General features: G+C 42.8%; 1 protein-coding gene across 1 annotated transcript in view; it reads right to left on the reverse strand.

Annotated features, from left to right (window-relative positions):
• Nucleotides 1-1962: 1962 nt before the first annotated feature.
• Nucleotides 1963-23857, reverse strand: part of TPR (translocated promoter region, nuclear basket protein) — a gene marked incomplete at its 5' end in the record, with an annotated part of 40258 nt that continues 18363 nt past the window's right edge. Inside the window, 27 exons of the mRNA XM_084266276.1 lie at nt 1963-2094; nt 2984-3082; nt 3635-3753; nt 5337-5493; nt 5685-5780; nt 6488-6594; nt 6963-7057; nt 7887-7955; nt 8748-8932; nt 9381-9471; nt 9919-10050; nt 11868-12068; nt 13955-14038; nt 14684-14832; nt 15698-15970; nt 16301-16509; nt 17415-17476; nt 18171-18376; nt 19024-19222; nt 19548-19694; nt 20058-20268; nt 20609-20739; nt 21012-21143; nt 21842-21979; nt 22359-22506; nt 22921-23105; nt 23189-23392. Coding sequence (XP_084122402.1) covers nt 2039-2094; nt 2984-3082; nt 3635-3753; nt 5337-5493; nt 5685-5780; nt 6488-6594; nt 6963-7057; nt 7887-7955; nt 8748-8932; nt 9381-9471; nt 9919-10050; nt 11868-12068; nt 13955-14038; nt 14684-14832; nt 15698-15970; nt 16301-16509; nt 17415-17476; nt 18171-18376; nt 19024-19222; nt 19548-19694; nt 20058-20268; nt 20609-20739; nt 21012-21143; nt 21842-21979; nt 22359-22506; nt 22921-23105; nt 23189-23392 — 3885 coding nt within the window. The 3' untranslated portion in view covers nt 1963-2038. The remainder of the gene's footprint in view (nt 2095-2983; nt 3083-3634; nt 3754-5336; nt 5494-5684; nt 5781-6487; nt 6595-6962; nt 7058-7886; nt 7956-8747; nt 8933-9380; nt 9472-9918; nt 10051-11867; nt 12069-13954; nt 14039-14683; nt 14833-15697; nt 15971-16300; nt 16510-17414; nt 17477-18170; nt 18377-19023; nt 19223-19547; nt 19695-20057; nt 20269-20608; nt 20740-21011; nt 21144-21841; nt 21980-22358; nt 22507-22920; nt 23106-23188; nt 23393-23857) is intronic.

Here is a 23857-nt window from a genome sequence, read left to right on the forward strand (position 1 = left end):
AGGGGGATGGTTGGACGAGATGATCTTGGAGGTCTTTTCCAACTTTAGTGATTCTAAGTCTCTCCCTCTCCTCAGTGGAGGAATGGTGACAGCCCAAGCCGCTCCCCTGAAGCTCTTCACTGTTGGGTGTGGAGAGCCAAGCTTTACGTGGGAGCGTGGGCACAGGCAGGAAAAGCTGAAGGCTGCAGCGGGTGTGGATGTATTAAACAATGCTAGTGAGTCCCTGCCGGTGGCGTGGTCATCATGCAAGAGGGACAGCAAGGGTGCTCATGTGTCTGATGGAGCCCATGGGTAATTTTGGGTCTTTTAAACAAATGGAACTCACATCTGTTTCAGATGGCAACATGCAACAGTATGTGTACAGGCAGGAGCCAGCCAAGAAGTGCCAGAGAAGAACCCAAATCACCATAAGATACCCGGCTTTCGTCCCGAGGCTTGTCATCAGGAGGCGCTTCCAGCGGGCAGTGAGAATGCCGAGCGTCATTCGGACTGTCAGAATCAACCCCTACCCAACTGGTAACTCACCTTTACTAAATTCCTTTTACACAACCCAGCAGTTTCTGACACACAACGTTCTGATCCATTATAGCAGCAAAAGGCAGCCTACTGCAAACACACCCACACCGCTCACCCGCGTTTTCTTTGGCTTGCAGGAGTTCTGCGCAAGGAAATCAGAGTGGCGACCTACTGGAGAGGGCTCCCCAAAGTAATTCACTCAACCATATCCCTGCCCAACCAAAACAAGCCAGATGGCTACGATTACTACGCCTTCTCCTACAGTAAGTTAAAGCTAAAGCAAGTTGCTGTACATTTCCAAAGACTAAGGGACGGGGAAGAAAGAAGCCCATGTATCTCTTGGCTTCCCAAAGCGTGAGGTTCCCACTTGTGGTTCTGCAAGACTGGTTTTAAGCACTCCCAAAAACTCCTGAGAATCAACATTTGTTGCCTGTAACCAAGAGATGTCCCTATGAAAAATCCATAGCTACAGGCAACTAGCAGCAAGGAGACGTGCCGATTCCAAGTAGCCACTTGTGAAATGCATCGCCCTGAGTCCAGGCTCATGGAGCACCCAAAAACCTGACACAGACTATTAATGATATAGTGAAACATCGATCACTGGCTTCCATGGAATTGTTTCTGTCAACAAAAAAATGGTGTTGGGGAGACATGAACCATTTTGCTTCACAGCTCACGATTCCAGATGAGGTAGACCCCTTTCCCCCTAGCTAGGATCATGTAAAAGTACTCCTCAGAATTTTCTCGACAACTCAGGAAAAAAACAGGCCTAGGAACTGGCCATTACTTAAAGAGAGGATACCAGAATAAGTCACTGCCAGTATGAGCAAATTGCTCACCTTAAGACAAGCCAGTTCACACTCGAGGCCCACAGACTTCCCACGTCTGTAGTCGCTGCAGGTTGTTTTGTCCCCAGCTTGTTTGGTTTCTGAATTCCTAAGACTATTTCTGTGCTCTAGCAGTGTCAGACTGTTCTTCCCTAGTGCCCTAGTCCCTATTCTCAGGACAGATTTCGTTATTAGCAGTACTATGGAACTTGGCTAAACACAAAGGACATGTAAGAAATGAAGCTGAGGACAAAAATGAATCGATACAGGCTCCCAATTCCACATACACATGTGGAATTAAAAGTCTTTCCTAAATGAAATGAAAACCAAGGGCTCCCATTTAAGACTCTGTATAGTTTCTGAAGTTTAACTCTGACCTGTCTTCATTTCAGATCGGTACTACAGCCTGGATGTTGGCAAGAGAATAGCAAGGCCTGTTACCGCTCTCACAGGCAAGACTGTAACCAAGGACTGGTACAACTGTCCTACCAAGTGATGCACAGCACAGGACTGTACAAAATAAGATGCCATTTGAACATTGACATTTTGTCTAATTTTATTAATAAAGACATTGAAATGTGTGCACACAAATCTAAGTATAAAATGCTGCTTTAAGCTCTGCCTTCATTACACTAAAGCAACCACAGGCAAACTGGCACTTCTGTATACACAGCTGTAATCACTTCACAGACTATTTAACTAATATTTCCTCTGTTCAGGCCGCCTCTGCCTCCCATTGCGTGAGTCACACCTGTGTTGGGAAAGAAAACAATTAATTAATGGAAATCCTTTCCGCCCTTTTCATCAAGCATTGGTACACGTGCTGCTCCATCCTTCCATAAGGAACTGCTACTGCAGTGGAGCACTTCATTTCTGGTACAACTCAAGCTCCCCCCTCTATGCCTAGAGCCCAGAGACAGGGATACATCCTACTTCTGGCATTTGAAAGGAAGCTGTCAGCTTGGCCTGAAATATGATCACAAGCACAGCACTCTTCCTGTATGTGAAATTGGTTAGTCCTTCCCTTTTGTTAGGGAAGAACAGGATAGAGCTTCATACTTGTGTAGGTCCACACCTCGCTTTCTGTTTGGCCTTTAAAACACTAGATACCTAGAGGTCAGCGCTACTACCAAGTCTTCTATGGTGTCAAAAATAATGCCAAGCTGAACATCATTCAGTTAAGGGTTTTTCTTAATGTAGTAAGTTGCAAAGAACAGGTAATTGTCACAGTTTAGCTCCATGCTGCCTTACAAAATCTATAGTATTGTCATAAACTTTCTTCTTCTTAAAAATCACAATAACAACTGAAATCCCTGCACACCAAGTGGGAAACTGGTATATAATGTTGAAAACAAAGACTGCTAAAGTTATGCCCTAAGATTTCTTTTTAAAATCTTTTAAAAATTTGCACAGTTTAAGATCTACAGCACTTTACTTTCTCTCCACTGATAAGAACCAAGTGCCACATCAGAAGAAAGTCTGCCTGCCTAAAACTCACTCGGATGCTCTATCATTTAATGCCTTACAAGCCAACACAGGCATATGAAGTAGTACTTCACATATGGTTCCCACAGGAAGAACGTTCTAAAAACTGGTTTTAAAGACAAAGAGCCCGAAATCGAGCAACCACAAACACTTACCCCTCTGCCTGTTGAACTGCCGGCCACGAACACCGGTTCTTAGCGTCGGGGGCTGCAGTCTGACACGCCGGAACGGCTTTGGCTGGTTACTGCTGGTGTCTGTGACAAAGTGGAAGTGCAGGGAAGAAAGGCTGTGTACAGCTGCTCACAGTTACTGTTTACATGGTTTGATACACATTACGCTCTTGAGTTTACTTTAGCATTATGAAGGTGCATCCTTATTTCATTGACATCATCTCTGATAAAAATAAAAGCCTCAAAACCAGTGAGCCTGGGACTTCTTTCCTCACCTTTATATGCTAGGAGGTAGACTGGGAACTGAACAGTGGTTTACTTACTGTTCTTTTACAATTTAATTGAATGAAAACTATTTAAAGCTGACATCAGACATAATAATAGTGGATAGAGTCACTGAAGGATCAGTAAATTTTGGTCCTAGAAGCATAATTCTTACTGTGGCCTTCGCCAGTTACCATGGTCCAAGTAGAAACTGTTTGCTATTACAACTAAAGGCATCAAAACATGACCTTGCTCAAAGAGTTCTATCTTATTTTGTGTATCTTGGCTATCAGCAGCGCACGATGCCGATTAAAAAGTCCCCACACTTACTGGAAAGGTATCAAACTCCCAATTGCAGGGATCAGTGCTTACCTGCAGACGAACTAGAAGGAGGATCTTGACTAGTCGAAGGAAGATCTGACTCATCAGATGCTTGAACTGATTCTTCTTCTTGCTGGCTGTCGATTTCTAGGCCTGCTTCTGAAGTGATTCTGGAAGACGAGGAGGGAAAACATACAAGTGTATTCAGTGTCAGAAAGCTCAGGGAACAAAGGCATCATCTTGGAGCAGAAAGATTCCTGTTTTGTCATGTCCCTCCCCAATTAAGTCATGAGATTTACCTGGCTTCCAGAAAAGTAACAAAGTGATTCCCTTGATATGCAGCCCAACTCCAGATGCACATCCAACATATTAACTTGTCCTTCAAAGAAGGCCATCAAAACATGGCAACAACACTAATAACAACCACCTCATGTTTCCAACCTAATGTGATGGCAGTGTGTATAACTAGGGAGGGGAAGAATGAAGCGGAGGGACCACAGCTGACTGGTGATGCCTGAAGATCACTCACTGGTGAAATCCCTGTTATTTGGGCTCTGTCTTCAGACAACAAAAGCCAAAATGCATTACAAGGCTGTAAAAAACCCCGAAAGCATTCAATTTACTTTAAATGCAGCTCACTTTTTGGTGTAAGTTTTATTTACATTGATTGTTAAATAAAAACTTTTAGAAGATGGTAACTAAAACTCAGAAATTGTGGGAAACACCTGTTCTTTGCTAGCAACAGTCTGACTCGCTCTCCTATCAAGCTAAAGGCCTGTTCTGAACTCCCCTGTGTCCAGTGACCCATTTAGCTCCTCTAAGGATACACCTCTAAGTCACTACAGATTGGATGGTTTTGCAAGAAACGAGTTTGAGACCTTAACAGGAGAGGACTCATCCTACACTTTATCTGCTGCAGACCAAGTCGGTGCTGTAACAAGAAAACTGTGTGGCACATGTAACTTGGAGCAGTAACGTGCCATTCTCTCACAAGCAAACCTCCTACCTCCCAGGATGAGCAGAGAGAAGTTTAGGTGAATTGTGAACTTTGCAGCTTTTATTATTCTTAAGAACTGGCTGCGCTCCTTGTGCTGTGTCTTGTGTACCTGCACTGCCTTACCCCAATGATTTCACTGGGTATGCCTGCTTTGCAAGAAGGAGGAGCGATCTTCCCTGTTAACAAACAGAAATGCTTTGCCCTTTATCCTGCAAACCCCAGTCCTTCACACTGGGGCCTTTCCCATCAGTATTTCACTACTACAGAGCCCTCTGCATTTGGAGAAATACAGAAATATTTTTTTTTGGTGACTTTTGTATTAGCCACGTTAAAATCAGAAGAAAATCTTTAAGTTTAGACAAAAAGGACAGATTGTGCTACCTCACAAAATTCCCAAGTCCTGTTTGAGCTGTGCTTCCTCCCAGGTTAGGTTGAAAATGAATCACGGGCACACTCAGATGAAAGCAAATTTTAAAAACTAACAGAATCACAGAACTGTAGGGGTTGGAATGGAGCTCCAAAGCTCATCGGGTACAACCCCCCTGCCAAAGCAGGGTCGCACAGGGAGGCGTCCAGATGGGGCTGCCCAGGGGGTGGGCAGCCTGTCCCAGGGCTCCGTCACCCTCACCAGGAAGAAATTCTTCTGCAGATTGGTGTGGAACTTCCTGGGCTTCCCTTGTCCTGTCCCCATAGACCCTGAGAAGAGGCTGTCCATTTCCCCCTGTGTCTTAGCAAACCAAACCAGTCACAGTTTACCCTTCAGATTCTGCCTCTGCAAAAACTTCATCGCCATCGTCAGCCGCTCCAGCCTCGGTGGTGGTGGACAGGCTGCCAGTGGATGTGGTGACCATCGGGACAGACTGAGACGCGTGCTCCGAAGCATCAGCCGAGGCACTCTCAGTAAACACTGTCACTGCACAAAAAGTGGAGTTTAACAAACATTAAGTCAGTTTTTATTTCCTACAGAAAACCTATGGAAATCTTGGGCAGGTCAGGGGAAGGGCTACTGAATACTCCTGACGTAGCTATAAACGCTGTAACGAGCCTCATCTAATTATTATCTGGGAAATCAATGCTTCAGCCTGCACACTTCATGCTGCTTACCTGGTGCTGCTACTTGCAACGGTGTTGTGGGAACGCTACGGCCACCCGATTCCTCCTCATGAGCCAGGAACAGCGGGGTTTCGTACATGCCTAAACCTGAAACACAACGTTTTGGTGACACCTAAACTAGCCAGCAAAAAAACAGGTTAACAGTCTTCTCTTGATGAAATCCAGTCATTTCTACTTCAACAAGGAGACCTGTTATTTTAAGCTTTTTTTGACTTACTGCCAGAGCTAATTATAATTTATTGAAAGGTAAAACTTTGATGAAATTATTTCTATTCCTTTCACTTTCCTCCTTGCCTTATGCCGTTACTTTGCTGTGAGCTTGCCTCAAAGACCAGCACATTGCTCCATGCTGAGAGGGATCCAGGAGGAAGGGGCTGATGGAGGACCACGGCAAAGACAACACAGGCAAGGGTATGTCCCAAAGATCTCTTTGCATTTCCTGTTTTCCCCTGTTATTTTATTCCAGGAAAGCTACAATCAAGAGTAAAATTAGAATTAAAAGCCATTCCTTCACTATTTCATTGCTCCTTCAATGAAGATTCTTGAGCCCAGCAGGCAGTCAACTCTGTGGTTCACAAACCTCTTGTTCCCACCCAGAGGAGCATTCTACTTTGGAAACCACAAGGAGAAACGTAGCAGCTTGAAGGAAACACCTTTTCACTTTCCCTTAGTCCTCTCTGTTCACAATCATTTCAGAGTCCAGGTTTCCACGCTTCAACAAGTACCCAAAGTAGAACTGCATGAAGTTTTTCACTCTAACAACCATGGAAAAGAAGAGCACAGAAATGGTTTACCTCCTTGTGATGCAAGCTGACCAAGATCAGAGTGACTCGAGCTAGTTTGTGGCATATCTTCAGGAGGTCCAAATCTGAATCTAGGGACTCCAGCTACCTGGGGGGAACTATCAAAATAATAATGTAAGGAATTCTGTAGCTTTTCCAATCATTGGGATGGACACCCCCCCCACACCCTTTTCTGACTAAAACAAGAAAACAAATAATGCTTGAGACAAAATAAATCAATGCTGCCTATAATTTCTTAAGTCATTACGTTACAATACACTGGAGATTATCTGCCTCCTAATTTGCTGATAAATTTCAAAATAAACTGCTCAAACGACGATTACTTATTTGTAGATGCAGACATCTATCATTCTACTTGGCATGTTTTAGCATGTTACTCCAATCTTCTTTCAATTGAATTTATTTCACTCCAGTGAAAAAACAGAAAGAAATAGATGCTTTTTCTTCTTCTTTTACAGCTACTTACTGAATGGCCTCTGCAAAGCCATCTGTACGATGCGGAACTACAAGAGTTGGTGTGCTTGGAACTGTTCTGTCCTCATCATCAAAGAAGTGTTGCTGCTGGAAAAAAAGAGACTGATATGAGAGCCTACAATGTACTTACAGTTTCTATCAAGCTAGTTAAAGGTTGGTTTGCTTCTTCCATATTGCCCAAAGACAGCTCTAACAAAATTCTTGCCCAATTTCAGACATTTAAATCTGAGTTAGTTATAAAGACTGACCTCACTGGTGGCAAAAATGCCCAAACCAACCCCAAATTTAATGCACATACTCACAGGGCACCCCTTTTCTGAAGGATTTTTTGACATCTACTCCATGAGATCATCCTACCACCAAAGTGCCACATTTCCATGTTGAGTACAAAGGAATCTGAGGGTGACCCATTCATACATAGACAGGAAATGTCTGTCAGCCTGCACTGCTGTACTGCACCTAGAAATGCGACTTTTCACAATGTGAAACAGATCACCTGTTCCCCACAGAGCTGTGTCCTTTGTACCTGCACTGCCCACGAAACCAGGAACCTCAGCCACCCTCCACAAGGCATTCTCTGCATCTCCCAGTCTTCTTCCTGTATCTTCCAAACCCTTCTCAAACACCCTCAGGTCCCTCCCATGGAAGGAATGCATCCACTTTAAAAGACAAAACAAGATTGCCTTGGACAAAACTAATTCAATCTCTTGAAGAGCTTTTACCTTCCTGGGACTTCTCTAGTATCCGCTTGCCATCGATACAGAAATTAACAGAACTATTACCTGCAAGGCTACAGAAACCACCCCACCCCTGAAGGCCACCAGTACTTAAGACTTCTTTAAAACCAAAATAAAGCCCAAGAGTTACGAATGTTCCTTCAACGCTGGTTTTCAGTAGCAAACTTCCAGATACTCACCATCCCACCTATACCAGGGGTTAGCTGAAGTCCACGGCCCACTGACTGCCTTCGAGTCATCTGAATTCTCTTTAGAGTAGAGAAGAAATGAAGTATTGTGAATGCTTTCCTGGCATTCTGATAACATACAGTTGTTCAATCAGAGCCAAGGATGGCAGATACATGAGTAAGGGGAACAGTTCTATGTCAGCGTACAACACTGCTCAGCACAGCACTGTACCTTTGTAAAGAACAGCCCATGGCAGCAGCTACTCCACATATCCCATCTGCTGCCCGGTCTAACCACGACAGAGAACCTTCTGGTTCTTCTGGGTAAGTGACATTACTATTAATTTGGGGCCACAATATTTCTGTGTTCCAAAATTTCTATCCTCAGTAGGAAGTTTAGTAAAATAGTACAGGATAATGTCAGTCAGGGTATTTTTGTAAAATTCATGTTGGGATGATTTCAGTTACAAAACTGATAGGTCTATGACAAAGCGTAACCCCAGGACAGGTGCTGACTGAAAGGTTAAACTCAGAAAACGAATGAGAACATCCCTTTGCCCAGTCTGCACTGGGGTAGAGCCTAATAATTCCCCCGGCCATTCAGTTTGAGCCACAACCTGTTCAAGACCAGGTTTTGTAGTGGAATACCAGCAGTCCCTGTGTGAAACAGCCCTGGCATAAGAATTTCAAGCCATAAATCCATGATTACCGCTTTTAACGTTCCCTATCCAGCCCTAATCTGCACGATGAGACAGGTTAAATCAGATTGCTCAGCTACCATTTTTTACAGTGGCAGGGTAGAAGAAATCATATGCCAGATTGTGGGGCTTTTGCTTTGTTTTTAAATTTTAAGCCACAAGAGACAGTTTATACCTGTACTGGGGGACCCAGTTCTTGAGGAGGAGCATGAATAGTCAGTCGTGGGGGCAGCGGATGCGGCGGTCTGCGTGGTGACTGTGGGGGCCGAGGGGCTTGTCTCTCTGAGGCAGATGATGGCTGCTGCTCCCGGGAACTTTCATGAGGGAAAGTGGACTCCGCAGCGCTGGTGCTCCCTTCTCCTAAAACATACAGAAGCATTGAGGAATAAACCCATGGCCTCCAACCTGAGTTGAAAACATGAAGGCAAGTCTTCAAATTCTGCTCCCTCATTAGCACAGGCATTTTTACCCTTCCAAGAGTGAGGACAGCTCAGTACTGGTCTTTAAGATCACTTGAAAGAGGACTCGTGCCAGCTACGTCAACACCAGCACTGAAACAAGCTACTGATTACTCAAGTGCCGATTTAGAGAGGGGTGATTAATCTACTGAGCCATCAACAGCAGTTTCCATAGCAACTGGAGCATACAAGGTTTTCAAAGGAATGTAAAATATATCCAGAAAAGAGTATTTCAAAACAAGCTACATTTCAGGCCATTATTCAGCACATAATTTTAACACAGGCAAAACAGCTTCTACATTTTCCACCCCTACAGACACAGGCTTTGAAGGAACAGGGAATAAAGATACCACTGTTCTGAGAGTCTGCTGCCCTCTGGTTGCTTTCAGCTCCTCCCATGCTTTCCTCAGTTTCTGTTCCAGGGTCTGTACCATCAGCACCCTAAAAAAAAATTACAAAAATCACATGAACACAGTAAGACTTAGCAGTAAACTTACAGGCAGTAAATAAAGCATTCACAAAGTAAACAAAGTAAATTAAGCATCAGAAGTTATCTGTACATACACAAATGTTAATAATGTAGCTATCATCATTTAGTAAGGCTAGACAATGATGCACACAGCTTACAATTCCAAAGCTGACTTACTAGCTTTGCAACTACAGCATCTGTTGCTGACTCTGGTACTTTGCCTTTTCATTCATCCCTCTTCAAGATTTAAACATGATTTGTCTTGTGAAAACACCCATTATAACAGAAATTGCTGTCATCTATTAGCAGCCTTTATTTTCTGGGATGAATTCGTACTCAGGTTTTCTCTTTCAAGCACTCAAATCTGTGTGGGTGCATCACACCACCAATTTATTCTTAAAAAAAGGTACAAATCTCACCTCAGCATCATCTGCTTCATATCCATCATTACCATCGGCACTACCAGTTCCCTCATTACTGTCATCACCCTCATCTCCCATCCCGGTGTCTTCATCATCATCCTCATCTTCCTCTTCCTCATCCTCATAGTCCTATGATAAGACCATAAAAAAGCCTTCAGGAAGTGTGGAAAGGGTAGTGGCATCATTTCACAAGCTGAAGCAGTAACCTCCGCTCTGTGGTACACAAACCATGCCTGTGGATCCATCCACAGAGCAGATGCACTTCTTTTTCGATTGCTGTGGTAGGTTCACCTTGATTGGCTGCCAAACTCACTCTCTTTTCAACAGGAAAAGGGTAGAAAATAAGATGGAAAAGCTCAAGGGCCAAGATAAAGGCAGGCATATCACTTATCAATTACCATCATGGGCAAGACACACTCAACTCAGTGAAAGTTATGTTTAATTGGAAACAAATGTAAGCTGGTGTGCTGGTTTCAGTCAGGATGGAGTTAACTTCTTTTGCTGGAGCGGATGGAATGCTGTGTTTGAGAGTTAAAATGAAAGCAGTGCTGATAACACCCTGATGTTGAGTCAGACAGTCAAGGACTTTTTCAGTTCTTCATATTTCTCTATTAACGAGAAAGGAGGGGTGAAGCCAGGACAGGTGACCCAAACGGGCCAAAGAGAATATTCCATGCCAATTACGTCCTGCTCAGTATAACAGGGGGGCTGAGGGGAGGAGCAGGGGCGGCTCCAGGACGCGCAGTTTTTGGGGGACGGTGGGGTTCTGGGATGGGTCTGGGTGGCACGGCCTGAGCTGTGGGTTCTGTGAGAAACTGCATTGTGTATCAACAGCTTCATATATTTTTTTGCTCTAAAGTCCTGTTAGCATTGTTATATTTTATCTTTCTGCTATCTTAGTAAACTATCCTTATCCCAACCCACGGGCCTTTTAGTTTCTTGGTTTTGGGGTTGTTATTTGCCCCTTCCTTTTCCCTTCCCTTGCCTCTCATCCCCCCTCCCCTCTTCCCCTGCTCTTTTCCTTTAAAGAGCAGGCAGCTGCGCGGATCTCGGCTCTCAGCCGGGGTAAAAGCACAACAGCTGGATAGTGAGAAAGAGGCAAAAACTAGAACACCTTTCTTCTGCCACCTTTTTCCCAGGCTCAGCTTCCTTCCCTCACTCCAGTCAGAACAGAAGGGACAAGGAATGTGGGAGCTGTGGTCTATTTACTTCTGCTGGTCCTTCCTCCTTACTATTTTTACCCCTGTTACAGCATGATCCTCTCCACAGTCTTTCCACAACTACTTCTGCTGCACGTCACTGCCACTGAAGGGAATAAACCTTCACCTTTCAGGTTAAACCTGCTCCTGCACTGCTCTTCTTCATGGGCCCTGGCAGTAAAGTCTGCTCCTCCATGAGCTGCAGTTTTCTTCAGAGAATTCATCTGCAGCACCATGGTCCTCTCCACTGGATGTGGGGAAATGCCTGCTCCACTGTGGCCTCTTCCATGGCCTAGAAGGAGTATCTGCTCTGATGCCTGCAGCACATCCTCCCCATCATCCTTCTACAACCTTGGTGTTTGCAGGATTCTCACACTTTCTCCCCTCCTCTCCTCACAGTAACACCAAAATGCAGCATTATGCTCTTTCTTATGTATGTTTCCACCAGCTGATGGGCTCAGCCGTGCCTGCTGTTCCTGGCACAGGACTACCCCAGGTTTTCCTCATCCTTAGATGTTGAATACTCATAGATAATTTAGAGGAATTCTGTGACTTCAAAAATAAAAATCAAAGTGGATTTGCAAGTACCTTTAAAAAACTAGAAGCTCAGGTTCCACAAATACAGACTAATACACAAATACAGTAAAAAATTAAAATAAAATTAGCCCTGCCAGGTAAGCATTGCATCTAGTCAAAGATCAAACCATAAGCAAAATAGGCCATAAGGTAATTGTATTATATACATACTTCCTGCTCGCCTTCATTTTCTTCATCATCATCATCTTCATCATCACTGTCAATTACAATGACATCATCTCTTTTGGACTGACCATCCTGAGATAAAGCAGTGTTCTGCTGATCTGACTGAAGAGGTCCCAGATCTATTGGGATAGACTGGGAAGTTTCCTCACTATCCTCCATGGGAGTGTACTCTCCCTGGGTAACAGCCTGTAAGAGAGAGAGTAAGTTACCAGAAGAAACACAATTAGGTGCAACACATACAATTCTTAGATTGCTCTTCAGAAAAGCATCCACTATGTTTTTTAGCAGTTCCTGTTTCCACTCCCAGCTCTCCACATGGACCAGGGACTGGCTCGACCACACTGGCACACTTCCAAATCTGATTTGGGATGGGTGCTGTTACAAGTGATGCAGTATTCCTACGCAGTGCATTTGAAGGCACATCCACAGAGCTGCTGCCTAAACGTTCACCCATCTGCTTCAGATAGCCAAGGAGCTATATCCAACCCAATATCCCCAATACATGGGGCACAGCACTCTGCCCTCACTTCCCAGACAGCCAGAACCAGTGCCTGGTCACTCAGTTAAGAGACACACTCTTAGCTCCACCTACACTGTAGTCACCTTCAGAGCCTAAGACTGGGCATGGGATATCAAGAAGAGAAACACTCAAAACACTAGTTATGGCTGCTCTTTAATAACTAAGCAAGACAGGAGAGGACAAAAGAGAATGCTGCAGAGAGTTGTCAGCAATCAGCTACAGACAGCTAAGTCTCCCCCAGGATCAAGGAACCACCATCTCTCTTCTAAGCATGGTCTCTGAGCTCTGTCTCTTTGCTCTGCAGGACTTCACACACTAGCTGGTCACAGAGCCAGCAAACAACGACCTCTCCATGCAGCCCACATCTGAACTGAATCTCACAAGCACAATTAGAAGTATTCAGGGAAAGACAGAAAACACATCACAGAGTGCCCACAACTTGGGGACTCTACCACACACATCTTGTAGTACTCAAGACCTTTGGTTTAGGTGGAGCAACTAGGTTCTGCTATTTCCTGAACATGTCACTTTAACACTGCAAGTCACTGCCTAGCACATTGCCCAGCCATGCTGAGAACTAGAACTGCAAAAGAACATCTGAAGGTCTGTGTGAAACAGACTCAGAGAATGTACTGCGTTGGAAGGGACCTTTAGAGGCCATCTAGTCCAACCCCCTGCAGTGAGCAGGGACATCTTTACTAAGGCAGGTTGCTCAGAGCTTCATTGTACCTGACCTTGAATGTCTCCAGGGATGGAGCTTCCACCACCTCTCTGGGCAATCAGTAAAGAACTTTTTCCCAATAACCAACCTACTAGAATAAAGCATACAACTGGGATTTCGTGGGGAGATAACCATTTGTCATACCTTTTAAATAAGCAAAGGTTAAGAGAGAAAAAAATGACTGAAGACTCCATAACCACCAATGTTTAAAGAAAATAGATTCTGTGACTGAACACAAGGTTTCACCAAGGTAGAGAATTACCTTAGCTTTTGCTGATTTCTGAGGTGAAGTGAGATTAAATACCTGGTTTTCACTTGCATTTGGCTTCCCTAACACAGCTACAATGGGCCTTTTACAGAACTAGAACAAACCCAACTTCTCCCCTTTGTTTTTCACATCATGGCCCATCTAACACCACGCCTGCTCAAGGATTTATCATATCTTTCTGTAAAAGAAAAGCCATAAAGCAAAGAGAAACGCTCCAAAGGAGTGAGTGAAGACCTGAAAAATCCAATTCCATTGCACAGCTGTGACTCATTTAACCTCTATGTCCCAGTTTCCTGATATAAAACTGGTGTTAAGGATACTAGGATACCACACTGAATTACAACTGCAAAGCTTCCTTAACATTCCAAATTTTACTTATATAGGTAAGCCAAGAGTGCATTAAAAATCGAATATTCCTGAACATAGGAAGTCTAAGCTTTAGACAGCTATGAGTGGTTTCTCTGACTGGAAATCTGCAAGCTCTGCCTTGAGATTCCATTTCTAAACATATGGAACATGCTGAAATGAAGATTTTTTTTTGTTTTCTTTTGAAATATGCTTACTTCTCCAATTGAGTCTTGTGAGTCCTGATTGTATGTCTGAGCTTCTACCTCACCATCAGTGCTCTCTTCTGCTGTTACTTCCTCCTGAAAGAACATGTATTTTTTCTCATTTAACACGCATCATTAGTCCTCAAGTTTGATTAACTGTTTACTTTTTCAAAAAACGTTGTATTTTTCCACAAAGATCATGAATAATCTTTTGTTCCCCTTCTAGTACTACTCCTTAGCTCTGCTTTTATCTAGCACCTTAAATTTCTCTGCCCTGAAGAAATAAAGTTTCCCCATTCCAGTCCACTGGCCCTACTCTCTTCAGTGTCTCTAAACCTTTGCAGGACCAGAAAAAAACCCTCAAGATTTCCCATTCCACCTCCATCCTCTCAGCTAATTAAATAATAAGGTTCTTACACAAACTTGCCCTTTTATGTTAGGCATCATCTCTCTTGTACAGAGGTTAATAGAGTATCTTTCCTCAACACTATTCACAAGCTGCCTGCTGTGAGGTTCTGTCTCAAGTCTGTTCCTTTCTTGCAGGAATGAAAGATTTCAATCATTCACTGCAACTGGTACAGCCTCTGCCTTTGTATACCCCAAACAGAACTGCTTCCTCCCTGGTAGATTAAAATGTCACATTAAAAATTAACAGACTTGCTCTGAAGTGACACTCTCCCTCTTCCCATTGAAGTATGGCAAAGTGATAGATTAGGTGGGAGCATTTATGTTCTCACAAACCTCGGGTCCAACTCTCTGCACGCTTCTCATTTTCTTTGGAAGAGGTACATCCACTGTCTCCTCTGAAATTTGGTCTGAGTTTTCCACAGTGTTATCTTCCTCTTCCTCTCGTGGACGCTTAGACAGTGAGGAGCTTGGGGTAGCTGAAACTTCAAAGAGCCTCTCAGTTATTTTCAGAACAACAAATGGACAAAACAGAAAATCAAAGAGTTTGGTGTTTTACTCAGGTAGATGACCTCTTTTTCCACACAGAATGACAGGTAACAAATGGAATCAGAATCACCTTGTGCCATCGCCAAGAACTGGAGAATCTTTAAGGTCAGAAAAGATCACTAAGATCATCAAGTCCAACCATCAGTCCAATACCACTGTGTCAACTCAGCCCTTTTTGTTACAAGCCCTTGAACCTACACACACCACCTGACTGACCCCAGATGGAAGCTTCAGGGAACAAATGAAATATGTTTTCCAACATCTTTGCTTCTGACAAGCAGACACAGAATTTTAACAGAGCACCAGCTGGAGAATAAATATAGAAACTCAAAAAAGCTTATTTTTGGGAATTAAAAGTTCTATGCCAAATCTACACTGAGTAGGGCAAACAGATGTGCAACAGTACATCCCACTGAGCGGCTTTAGAGTTCTCCATATTTTATATCTCAGCTTACTCATGACTTCTACCATTAACCTTGCTCCAACAGGACCATGGAAACAGAGGCAGCAGGGTTTAATGTATTCAACTGCAACACTGCTCTGCATAGATAAACACACACGTCTGTTTGTATTGTCACTGCATTCCTGAAAGTAGAGAACAGCATTTCAGAGGTACCATTTCTGAAGGTTCCAGAAAGAAGCCTAACCTCAGTGGTTTTTAAAAGGTGCAATAAACTAAGGGCGTGGGGGAAGCAAGTAAATTCTTTTGGTGAAGTTAGGCCTGGCTTGACAGGGGTCCAAATGCTGCTACTGAAAAGGAAGTATTCAAAAAGGTAGGCCTATCTGTGAAATAAAACCAACCTGTGCCAAACACTGCTGTAGAAGTGGAGGGCCTCTCTATTTGAGAGCTCTGTACAACTTCCACAATGGCAGGGGATGGCTCCTGATTAGCGGGCTCAATCTGAGGATGACTTTGCTGAGTGGGCTGCACAAAAGCAGTTGCTTGAGTCTGCTGCTGCACAGTCAGGATGGGCTGGGAGAGAGATGTCTGAACATTAGGACTGGTGGAACGCACAGATCCACTGGTGCTTCCAAAGACTGGAACATGCTCCACAGGTCCTTCTGACTGCATAGCTGAAAGGCAAACAGGAGCACATTCAACTGTCTTCATATTGCCTAGTACAGTTAACATTCCCTACTGCAGAATGCCCTAAATCACCTGACTCAGCGTTCTGCAGGCTGAGTTAATGTTGCTTATACCCACTTGCAGCTGGGGAATCCCGGACTTGGACGCAACAGCAGTGGTCAGAGAAGTGCAATATTCAAAGAGAAGTCCAATATTCAAAGGGATATGGGGACAATAAAACTATCTGGGGTACTTTCAAACTAAGAATTACCAAGACATCAAGGCAAAGGTAGCATTTATGATTCCTGTAGGTCCTTATATTCTACTAAAACACTCACCTTCCTGAGTCTCCACCTGTGTTGTAGGCATAACTGTGGCTGTTGGAGTAGTGGTAGGATTGGTGACTGTCGCTGGAGTAACCATTGGACGGATACTGGCTCTGGGAGTGGACTTATTCCCAGCTATTGCAGCAGCACTCACTTTACTCGGAGTTGACACAACAGGAGTTGGTTTAATATTTGCTGTTGGTGGATCGGAAGTGCTTGCACTGAAAAACAGGATATTGGTTTCTTCAGGGTAGCAGAGAAAGCAGATTTCAAAAATACCACATGAAAATATATTATCACAGCCAGAAATAGTGATTTTTAAAGGTTTGAAGTACACAAGCCTGACAAGAGCATAATGGGATTGTCTTCCAAAATTTCTTTACAGTTTAAAAAGAAAGACCCACTATGCCATCAGCAGCATTCTGTCCAGCTTAGGAGTTTGACAGGTCTCTTCAAAGGAAAACCAGCTAGAAATCTGTAAGCAGATGAGGAGCGGGGGCGTATCTTGTGCTAACAGTGATGCTGGGTCTTTAACACAGCAAGGAGTATCTTACATTACAACTGATTCACCCAATACAGAGCAACAGCATCTCTCTGTTGAAATAAGCATCACCCATATTTTAAGAGGTATATTTGAAAGAAAGCCTTGGTCTCAATGGTTGCCATCATAAAAACTAAAAGGGAGTTTGTTCTCTAAACTCACTAATACAGTAGTAATTTAGAGCTTGGTTATCTGATTATTTTATCTGTTGTCAGAGCTCTATTTAGACTGCTTCGCCTGCTTGAGATTCTTGCACAAGGAAGGTTCCCCTGCCAAACCAGACAAAGTTAAAGGTAGCACAACGTCAGGAATCTTGAACTCTGAAAGCATTTAAAGAAAAATAACCTCTTGTGTGTTTCCCAGATACCATGTTCCTGGTGGTTAATATGACAATTTAACACCTTACTGTATTAAATGTAGGTATGAAAATAGGAGGAACAAACTATATCCATCAAAATCTACAGTCTTAAGAAAAATTGTGAAGAGCCAGTGGTTTACTAAAAAGAGCAGCAGCTAGATGAAGACAAAATCAAAGACAACACCAACCACAGAAAGTCTGAAAAACCTCCAAACCCTTCAACTCACATTCCTCTTTCACCTGAAGCTGGAGTAGACTTGAGAGAGATTTGCCTCTGCTGTTCTGGGACCTGTGACATAAGAAACAGAAGCATCATGCCTTGTACACATAGAACAGAGCAGTTTGGTCAACTACTTGAGCGGACAGATCTCTCTGATAATAATAATTTCTCTCCAACAGATTTGTTGGCAGACCTAATCAGACTTCCAAAACAAATCATGCCAAGTACGTAAAACAGTACAGCGATTTCTCAGGTGTCTTCTGAAGCTACTGCATCAACAGCAGCTAGAGCTCCTAACGCTGAATGCAGGGCTAAGCACACAAAACTGGAGCACTGAGTGCAAACAGGGCATTGGTCCATTTACAGTGAATGATGTAACCGCCTGCTGGTTAGCACTGGAAATTTCAACTATGTCAGGAAGCAAGTTTTAAATTAAGTTCTGAGTCCTTTCTAAGACCAACTTGTATATTCTCAAAACCAGGGGACAGTGGAACTTGAATACTGCTCAGTTTCCTAGGCTCATTGGTATTTTGGTTTTTTGGGTTTTTTTTTCTTTTTAAGGTGCAGGAATCCTAGGACAAGAATTTCCTTCTGCAGTTTAGGGTGTTGAGAAAAAACATCTTCGTGTAAAGCAGTCCTGAGTATCAACTACTATATGCACAAACCCAAACCCAGCTGGACAACGGTGCCTATGCTGACAGCTATTCTTGTCTGGTCAAGCAGTTTGCTTCTGCTCCCACAGCGAGCTAAAAGGATCGTGTACCTTGTTTGTGGACTCTGGCGGCTCATCTCGCTGCTCATGGTGTCGCTCCTGCTGCTCTCTAAGCTCTCTTTCCAGGCGGCAGATTCGACCTTCATACTGGGATTTGAGTGCGCTCATCCGCACCTCCAATTCAGTCTTCTGCTCTTCTAAGGAAGTGCTCTTTTGCTTCCACTCTTCGTTCTCCTTTGTCAGCTGCTCTTTTGTACCTAATTGAACAGGAGAGAATTCAGCCTTGCTGCTGTAAGGCTGCCTGCTAAGTTTGCATGCTGAATACCTGCCTGTCTGAATAAGTTACTGAAGGATTTTGAATTCTTATGCTATTGACAGAGCTCTTAGAGGTAATTCTGATTTTCACATGCTATTTTCCTATTTTAAAATCATAAAAATAGATGTATAAATAAAGATTTAAATTCAAAAGTAGTCACAGAGGAACAAGATGTCTTCAGCAAGCTCTTACACCATCATTCCTCTCAAGGTCAACTGAAAATAGAGGAGGCAGTTTGTTCTGCACCAGTACATTGAGGGAAGGTGGGAGGGGAGTTACCCGAGTTGTCAGTGGGGTCAGCCTGCTCTAATCAACAAAAGGATCACTTCGGCTGTCCACAACCAAGCAACACCTCTTCACCCCAATGCATGGCAAGTTTATCATGTCCTAAAGAATTACCACTTAAGTTTTCGAACAATTCCTTTAACATCTAATCCATAAAAAACCTCTTTTAAGTAAAATATGAAGTATTTGAATAATATATGAAGGCTGCATTTTCCCTAATGTCCTGTCTAGATACTTTTCCATAGGAATAATCAAAAACCCAAACAAAGCCAACACCTTAAGGACAGAAAAAAAATACAATACCAGCTAGCTGTGCAATTTTCTGCTTGGCTGCGAGCAAAGTCTTCCTTGTCTTTTCTTCCTTCTCAGTGATCTGCTGCCTGAGCTGCTCTTCCTGCGTAGTTTTCTCTTGCAGATCTTGATGAAAACGAGCAAGTTCTGACTGCAGTTGCGTTATCTGCTCCTGAAGGTTTCTAACTTCAGTCTCCTTTTCTGCTACAGTCTAAAGAGAGAGAGATTGTAACTGCAGATACTGACTATAACCAGCTACTTTGGCAAACACATAGCCTCACTAGCTCCGATGACCTAGTATTAGCTGGCCATGGTATTAAGGGTAAAAAGCTTCTCATCAACAATAGAGGTGTCCAGTCCTCTCTGACCACAACAGTTGAGAGAATAGCATTCACTTTCCTACTTATTTATTCCAAGAAACAGCACATGCATGCACACACAGAGAAAAATATCCTTTCTTTCCAGTTAGGGATTTATCACCATGGTACAGTACTGTGAAACTGTCACTGCTCTTGCCTTGCACACTTTGTTCTTACCTTTTGTAAACTTTCCACTTGAGTCTCCAAAGACTTTGTTTTCACTTCAGCCTGGCTGAGAGCATCTTTCAGCTCTTGTACTTCCTGGACAGAAACTTGTTCTTCTTGTTGTTCTACAAAAGACTGAGTTGATGCTTCAGTGACCATCTGAAAGATGCCAAGCAGTGTCAGGCTCGTGGGTACTATCTGATCAGTATGTCATTACTTTCACAAGTCGCTGCTGCGCACGAAGCGATCGTTTAAAAAGGGTTCTGGGGAAACCCCAGGAATTCGAATGAAGCCTGAACTTCTGTGAGAAAGCTGTGAAGCATTAGCTGACACACAGCTCGTGTTTTCTGGCAGTTTGAGCTAACAGCAGAGTAAAGAATGCATTTTTCTGCTTTTCTTTTCACAGGGAAATATTCATACACAAAAGGAACATGAAGATCATTAGCTAGGCTATACATGACTCCAGGTAAAACCATACAGTTATATAGAATTTCTCTGCAAACAAAGCAAAAAAGTATCTACCTTATCATGCTGTGCCTTCAGCTCCTCATATTGAGTCTTGTACCTGCGCCCTATTTTCTTGACCTGTGTTATGGTTTTCACTTTTTCTTGTATGTCTGCCACTTTAGCATCTAGTTCTTTCTGCAAAGTATCCTTCTCTGTTCTTATCTTTGTTACTTCATCCTTCAGGCTCTGCACAAGATTCTGGCTGGTGGTCAAGGATGCATTTGTTCTGAGTAACACGAAATTGGAGAAAGATGCAAATGAGATGTTTGAAATAATTAATCCATTTCAATATTTTGCTTTTATGTAAAATCACAGGCCCCATCTATAGTGATTTATGTTTTCTAGGATTCTCTGATACAAATTATTCTACAATACATTAATTTGGAGTTAGTTCAGCTAGAAGACAGCTTCCAAACCAATTCTCTCTTCATTTTGCCTACGTGTTATCAACGTACAGTAGGAATTCCAACAGTTTCCACAGTTACAAAATTACACTTCCCAATACAGCTTTATTTAAAATAATTTGCTTCACACAGAACTTCTTACTAACCGACTTAATACCATACCTGGCTATTTCTGCTTTCAGCCTGCCTGTTTCTTCATTCATTTGCTGGATACGCTTGGTGTTTGCCTCCTTCTCTGAAAGCAGCTTGCGATACTCTTCGAGATCAGTGTCCTTCTGTTGACTCAATAAATGCTGAAAGGTTGAGAAAATAGCATGAGTTTTCCCCAAGATGATTATACAGTTATATTAATAAAATCTTTTAAATTAGAGCTACTGCTTTTGCATTTTATTTGGAATGCTTATAAATTAGAACTGCTTTTTTTGAAGCTGCATAAGCAATGCTTTATAATTCAAATACAGTTCTTTGCTGTTAGCTGCTTGTTTTTTTTTTTTTTTTAAATTGAATTTTTAGGACTTTCCTCCTCTAAACCCCCCCAGTATCTTTGAAAACATGCATTCCCCACCTGAGTTCGGGCTTTCCAGCGTTTAACATCTTCTTCCAACAGCTTTTTCTCCGCTTGCAACATTCCACTTTTCTCACTTAATTCAGCATTAGACTCTTGCAGAGGTAGAATGTCTGCCTCAAGTTTCCGTACCTGAAAAAACCCACAGCTGGAGATTAAACTCTGCATCTTACAGGACTGATGGGAATGGCATACACTAGGCCCTGAATAATGATGGTAAGGTGGACAGAGAGCACAAACCCAACATCCCCATTAAGTCAGAAAAGAGCTGCTTTTCCAGCTCGGGCCACCTGGGGGCACAGGGAGTGGGGGTGAGAAGCAAGAGAAGGAAGAGCTGGGGATGAGCCTACAGAGAAAAAACCCAATATAGGTGGACTGCAAAATTTTTTAAGACTCTCACTCCTTGTACTTGGGTACAGGAAACAGATTATTAATCACGTGTTAGGAACCAAGCTGCATTCTATTGAATTCCATTAAAATATCTGGTGTCTAAAGATCGAGAGAGGTATGAATTCCTCTTAAAATCTCTGCAACACTGTGATTGACTTTATATATAACCCTGTGCCATTGTCCATTTATCTGCTAACACTCTTTTACCGGTACACCTCTAATGTTCAGTTTCATTTAAATGAAGCTGAATATTAACCTTTCCACTGCTCTAGGTAAACCAACGTCTTCTACCATTCTAAATGAAGTTTCCTCCTTTGTGTATGACGTGAAAGAATAATCACAATCTAAATCATATATTTAGTGTAATTAGACATGGTGTCTCTAGTGACTAACTCGTCAGCTTGAACACTGGAAAAGTTTACATGAACCTCAGTACTAACCTTGGCTTGAATTTGTTGTAGCTCTTGCTCCAGCCTCTCCTTCTCTTCTCTTAGCATCTTGTTGGTTTCTATCAGTACGTGCATGGTCTCTGTTTTTTTCATTAATTCTTCATGCTGTGCCATGGTTTTCGCCGTTACCTTTCGGACAGATTTGAAAGGTCAGTCATTTGTTCCCATGTGCATAGAGATTTACCTGGAGCTGGTGTAACGCCACCTTGGAAAGGTATCATGGCATTCCGTATGTCATGTGTACATTCAAAACAAGTAACTATCAGTTAGGAAATGGGAGATGGGGGGCGAAAATACTTAGTAAGAGACATTTTTTTTCCCCTCTATTTTTGTCTTTCAGAAATTGCCCTGCAGCTTCAGGAGACTCAGGACAGTACCTTCCCATTTGGTTACACAGCAACCTCAGACTAAAAGCTCCTGATTCTTCCAAAACTTGATTTTTGGGTACTGGAAGCGGACAAAGAGTAGAACATAGCAAACAGCAGTAAGCAGTAATACTCAACCATACCTGCACCTTCTCTCTCTCAGCATTCAGACTGTCCTGCAGTTCCTGGAGCTCCCTTTCCAGGTGCTCCACTCTCTGACGGTAACGCAAACTCTCCACCTGGGCCACCTCAAATCTAGTTTCTGCAATCTCCTTTTCGCGACGTATAAATCTGCAGTAGGAAAAGGAACAACACATGGCAATGAAGAAGTAAGATTTTAAGTTGAAGCATTCTATCTGAAGGTCTACTGAGCAGAGGTCAGTTCAGAAATATCAGAAAGAAAATCCTTTAAGATCCACATAATCCCCTTAAAAAACAGGGGGGGGGGAATAATAATAAAATCACCTCTATGAAACTTTCTTCCAAACACATTTGCTAAAATCTGACTTAGCTTCCTGTTGTAACTGATGCTTGGGGCTTTTCTTGGGAACAGAAAGAAATCTCCTTTATTAGTTACTGATGTAGAACAACCACCTCCTACCTAGCAAAACCCCCCTTAGATTTCATGTATTATCCTTAAAATGGAAGGTTAATAAAGAACTATTTCATTTGACAACTCAATTTGGAACCTAGAAGTAAATTTACCTAAGAATTTCTAAGATTTGTTCCTGTGATTTGCCTTCCTCATTGAGAGAGACGTTCACTGCAGTTGGCATGGCTTCTTTCATAGAGTTCACCATCTTATCACTCAGACTTTCCAGCTGGTCATGTAATAATCGATTTTGTTTTTCCAAGTCTTCACAGCGGGATGCAAGTTTTGAGGCTTCATCCTACAACAAAATTGTTCACAGACTGAATTCTGTGAAGACTGGTAACTAAAAAAACCCCACTGAAGCCAGAAAAGCAATCATACCTTGATCATTCTCTCTCTCTCTTCCCAGGAGGCTTTGCACTCTAACAATTCAGACTCAGCTTTCCGAGCTGTCTCCTCTAGCTGCTGCCTTATCCCTGTATTCTTGGCAACCTGTTCTTTAATTGCCTGTAACGCTTCGACATCGGCAGCATGGAGCATTAATTCCCTTTCATATTTATTTTGAGCTTCAGAAGCCATCTTTGCCTGCAAAAAGAAATAATAGATTGTTATCTTTGATGTAGTATCTTTTGTATGTGCAATCAGCTGAAATAATCTTGATTAGCTAGAAGGAGGATGCGCTCTCTAGTTACTCTACCATCAAACCTCTTGCTGCAGATGCTGCATGGGTAACAGCAGGTAATGGTCTAAGAACATCCACTGGTTTCTTCTACATGTGAAAGGGCAAAGGTATGTGCTGCATGAGGTTAGAAAGTGAAGGGCAGGCTGTGGTCACAGTAGCAGCCCAAAAAACTGTAAATGGCTGTCTTCTATATTATGGTGTGGACAGCCACAAGTTATTCTACATCCTTTACATGAATCAGCATTGCTGGAATTGTCACCTGCAGAAATTCCCTTTAAATAACAGCTGGTGACTAGCCAATCTTCTCAGACACTGCTAAATGTCCTTTTGTCCCACAGTTTTAAAGATTACAATTATGTTCTGAGTTA

This window comes from Gallinula chloropus (genome assembly GCF_964237585.1).
Source record: "Gallinula chloropus genome assembly, chromosome: 6".
Taxonomy (NCBI): Eukaryota; Metazoa; Chordata; class Aves; order Gruiformes; family Rallidae; genus Gallinula; species Gallinula chloropus.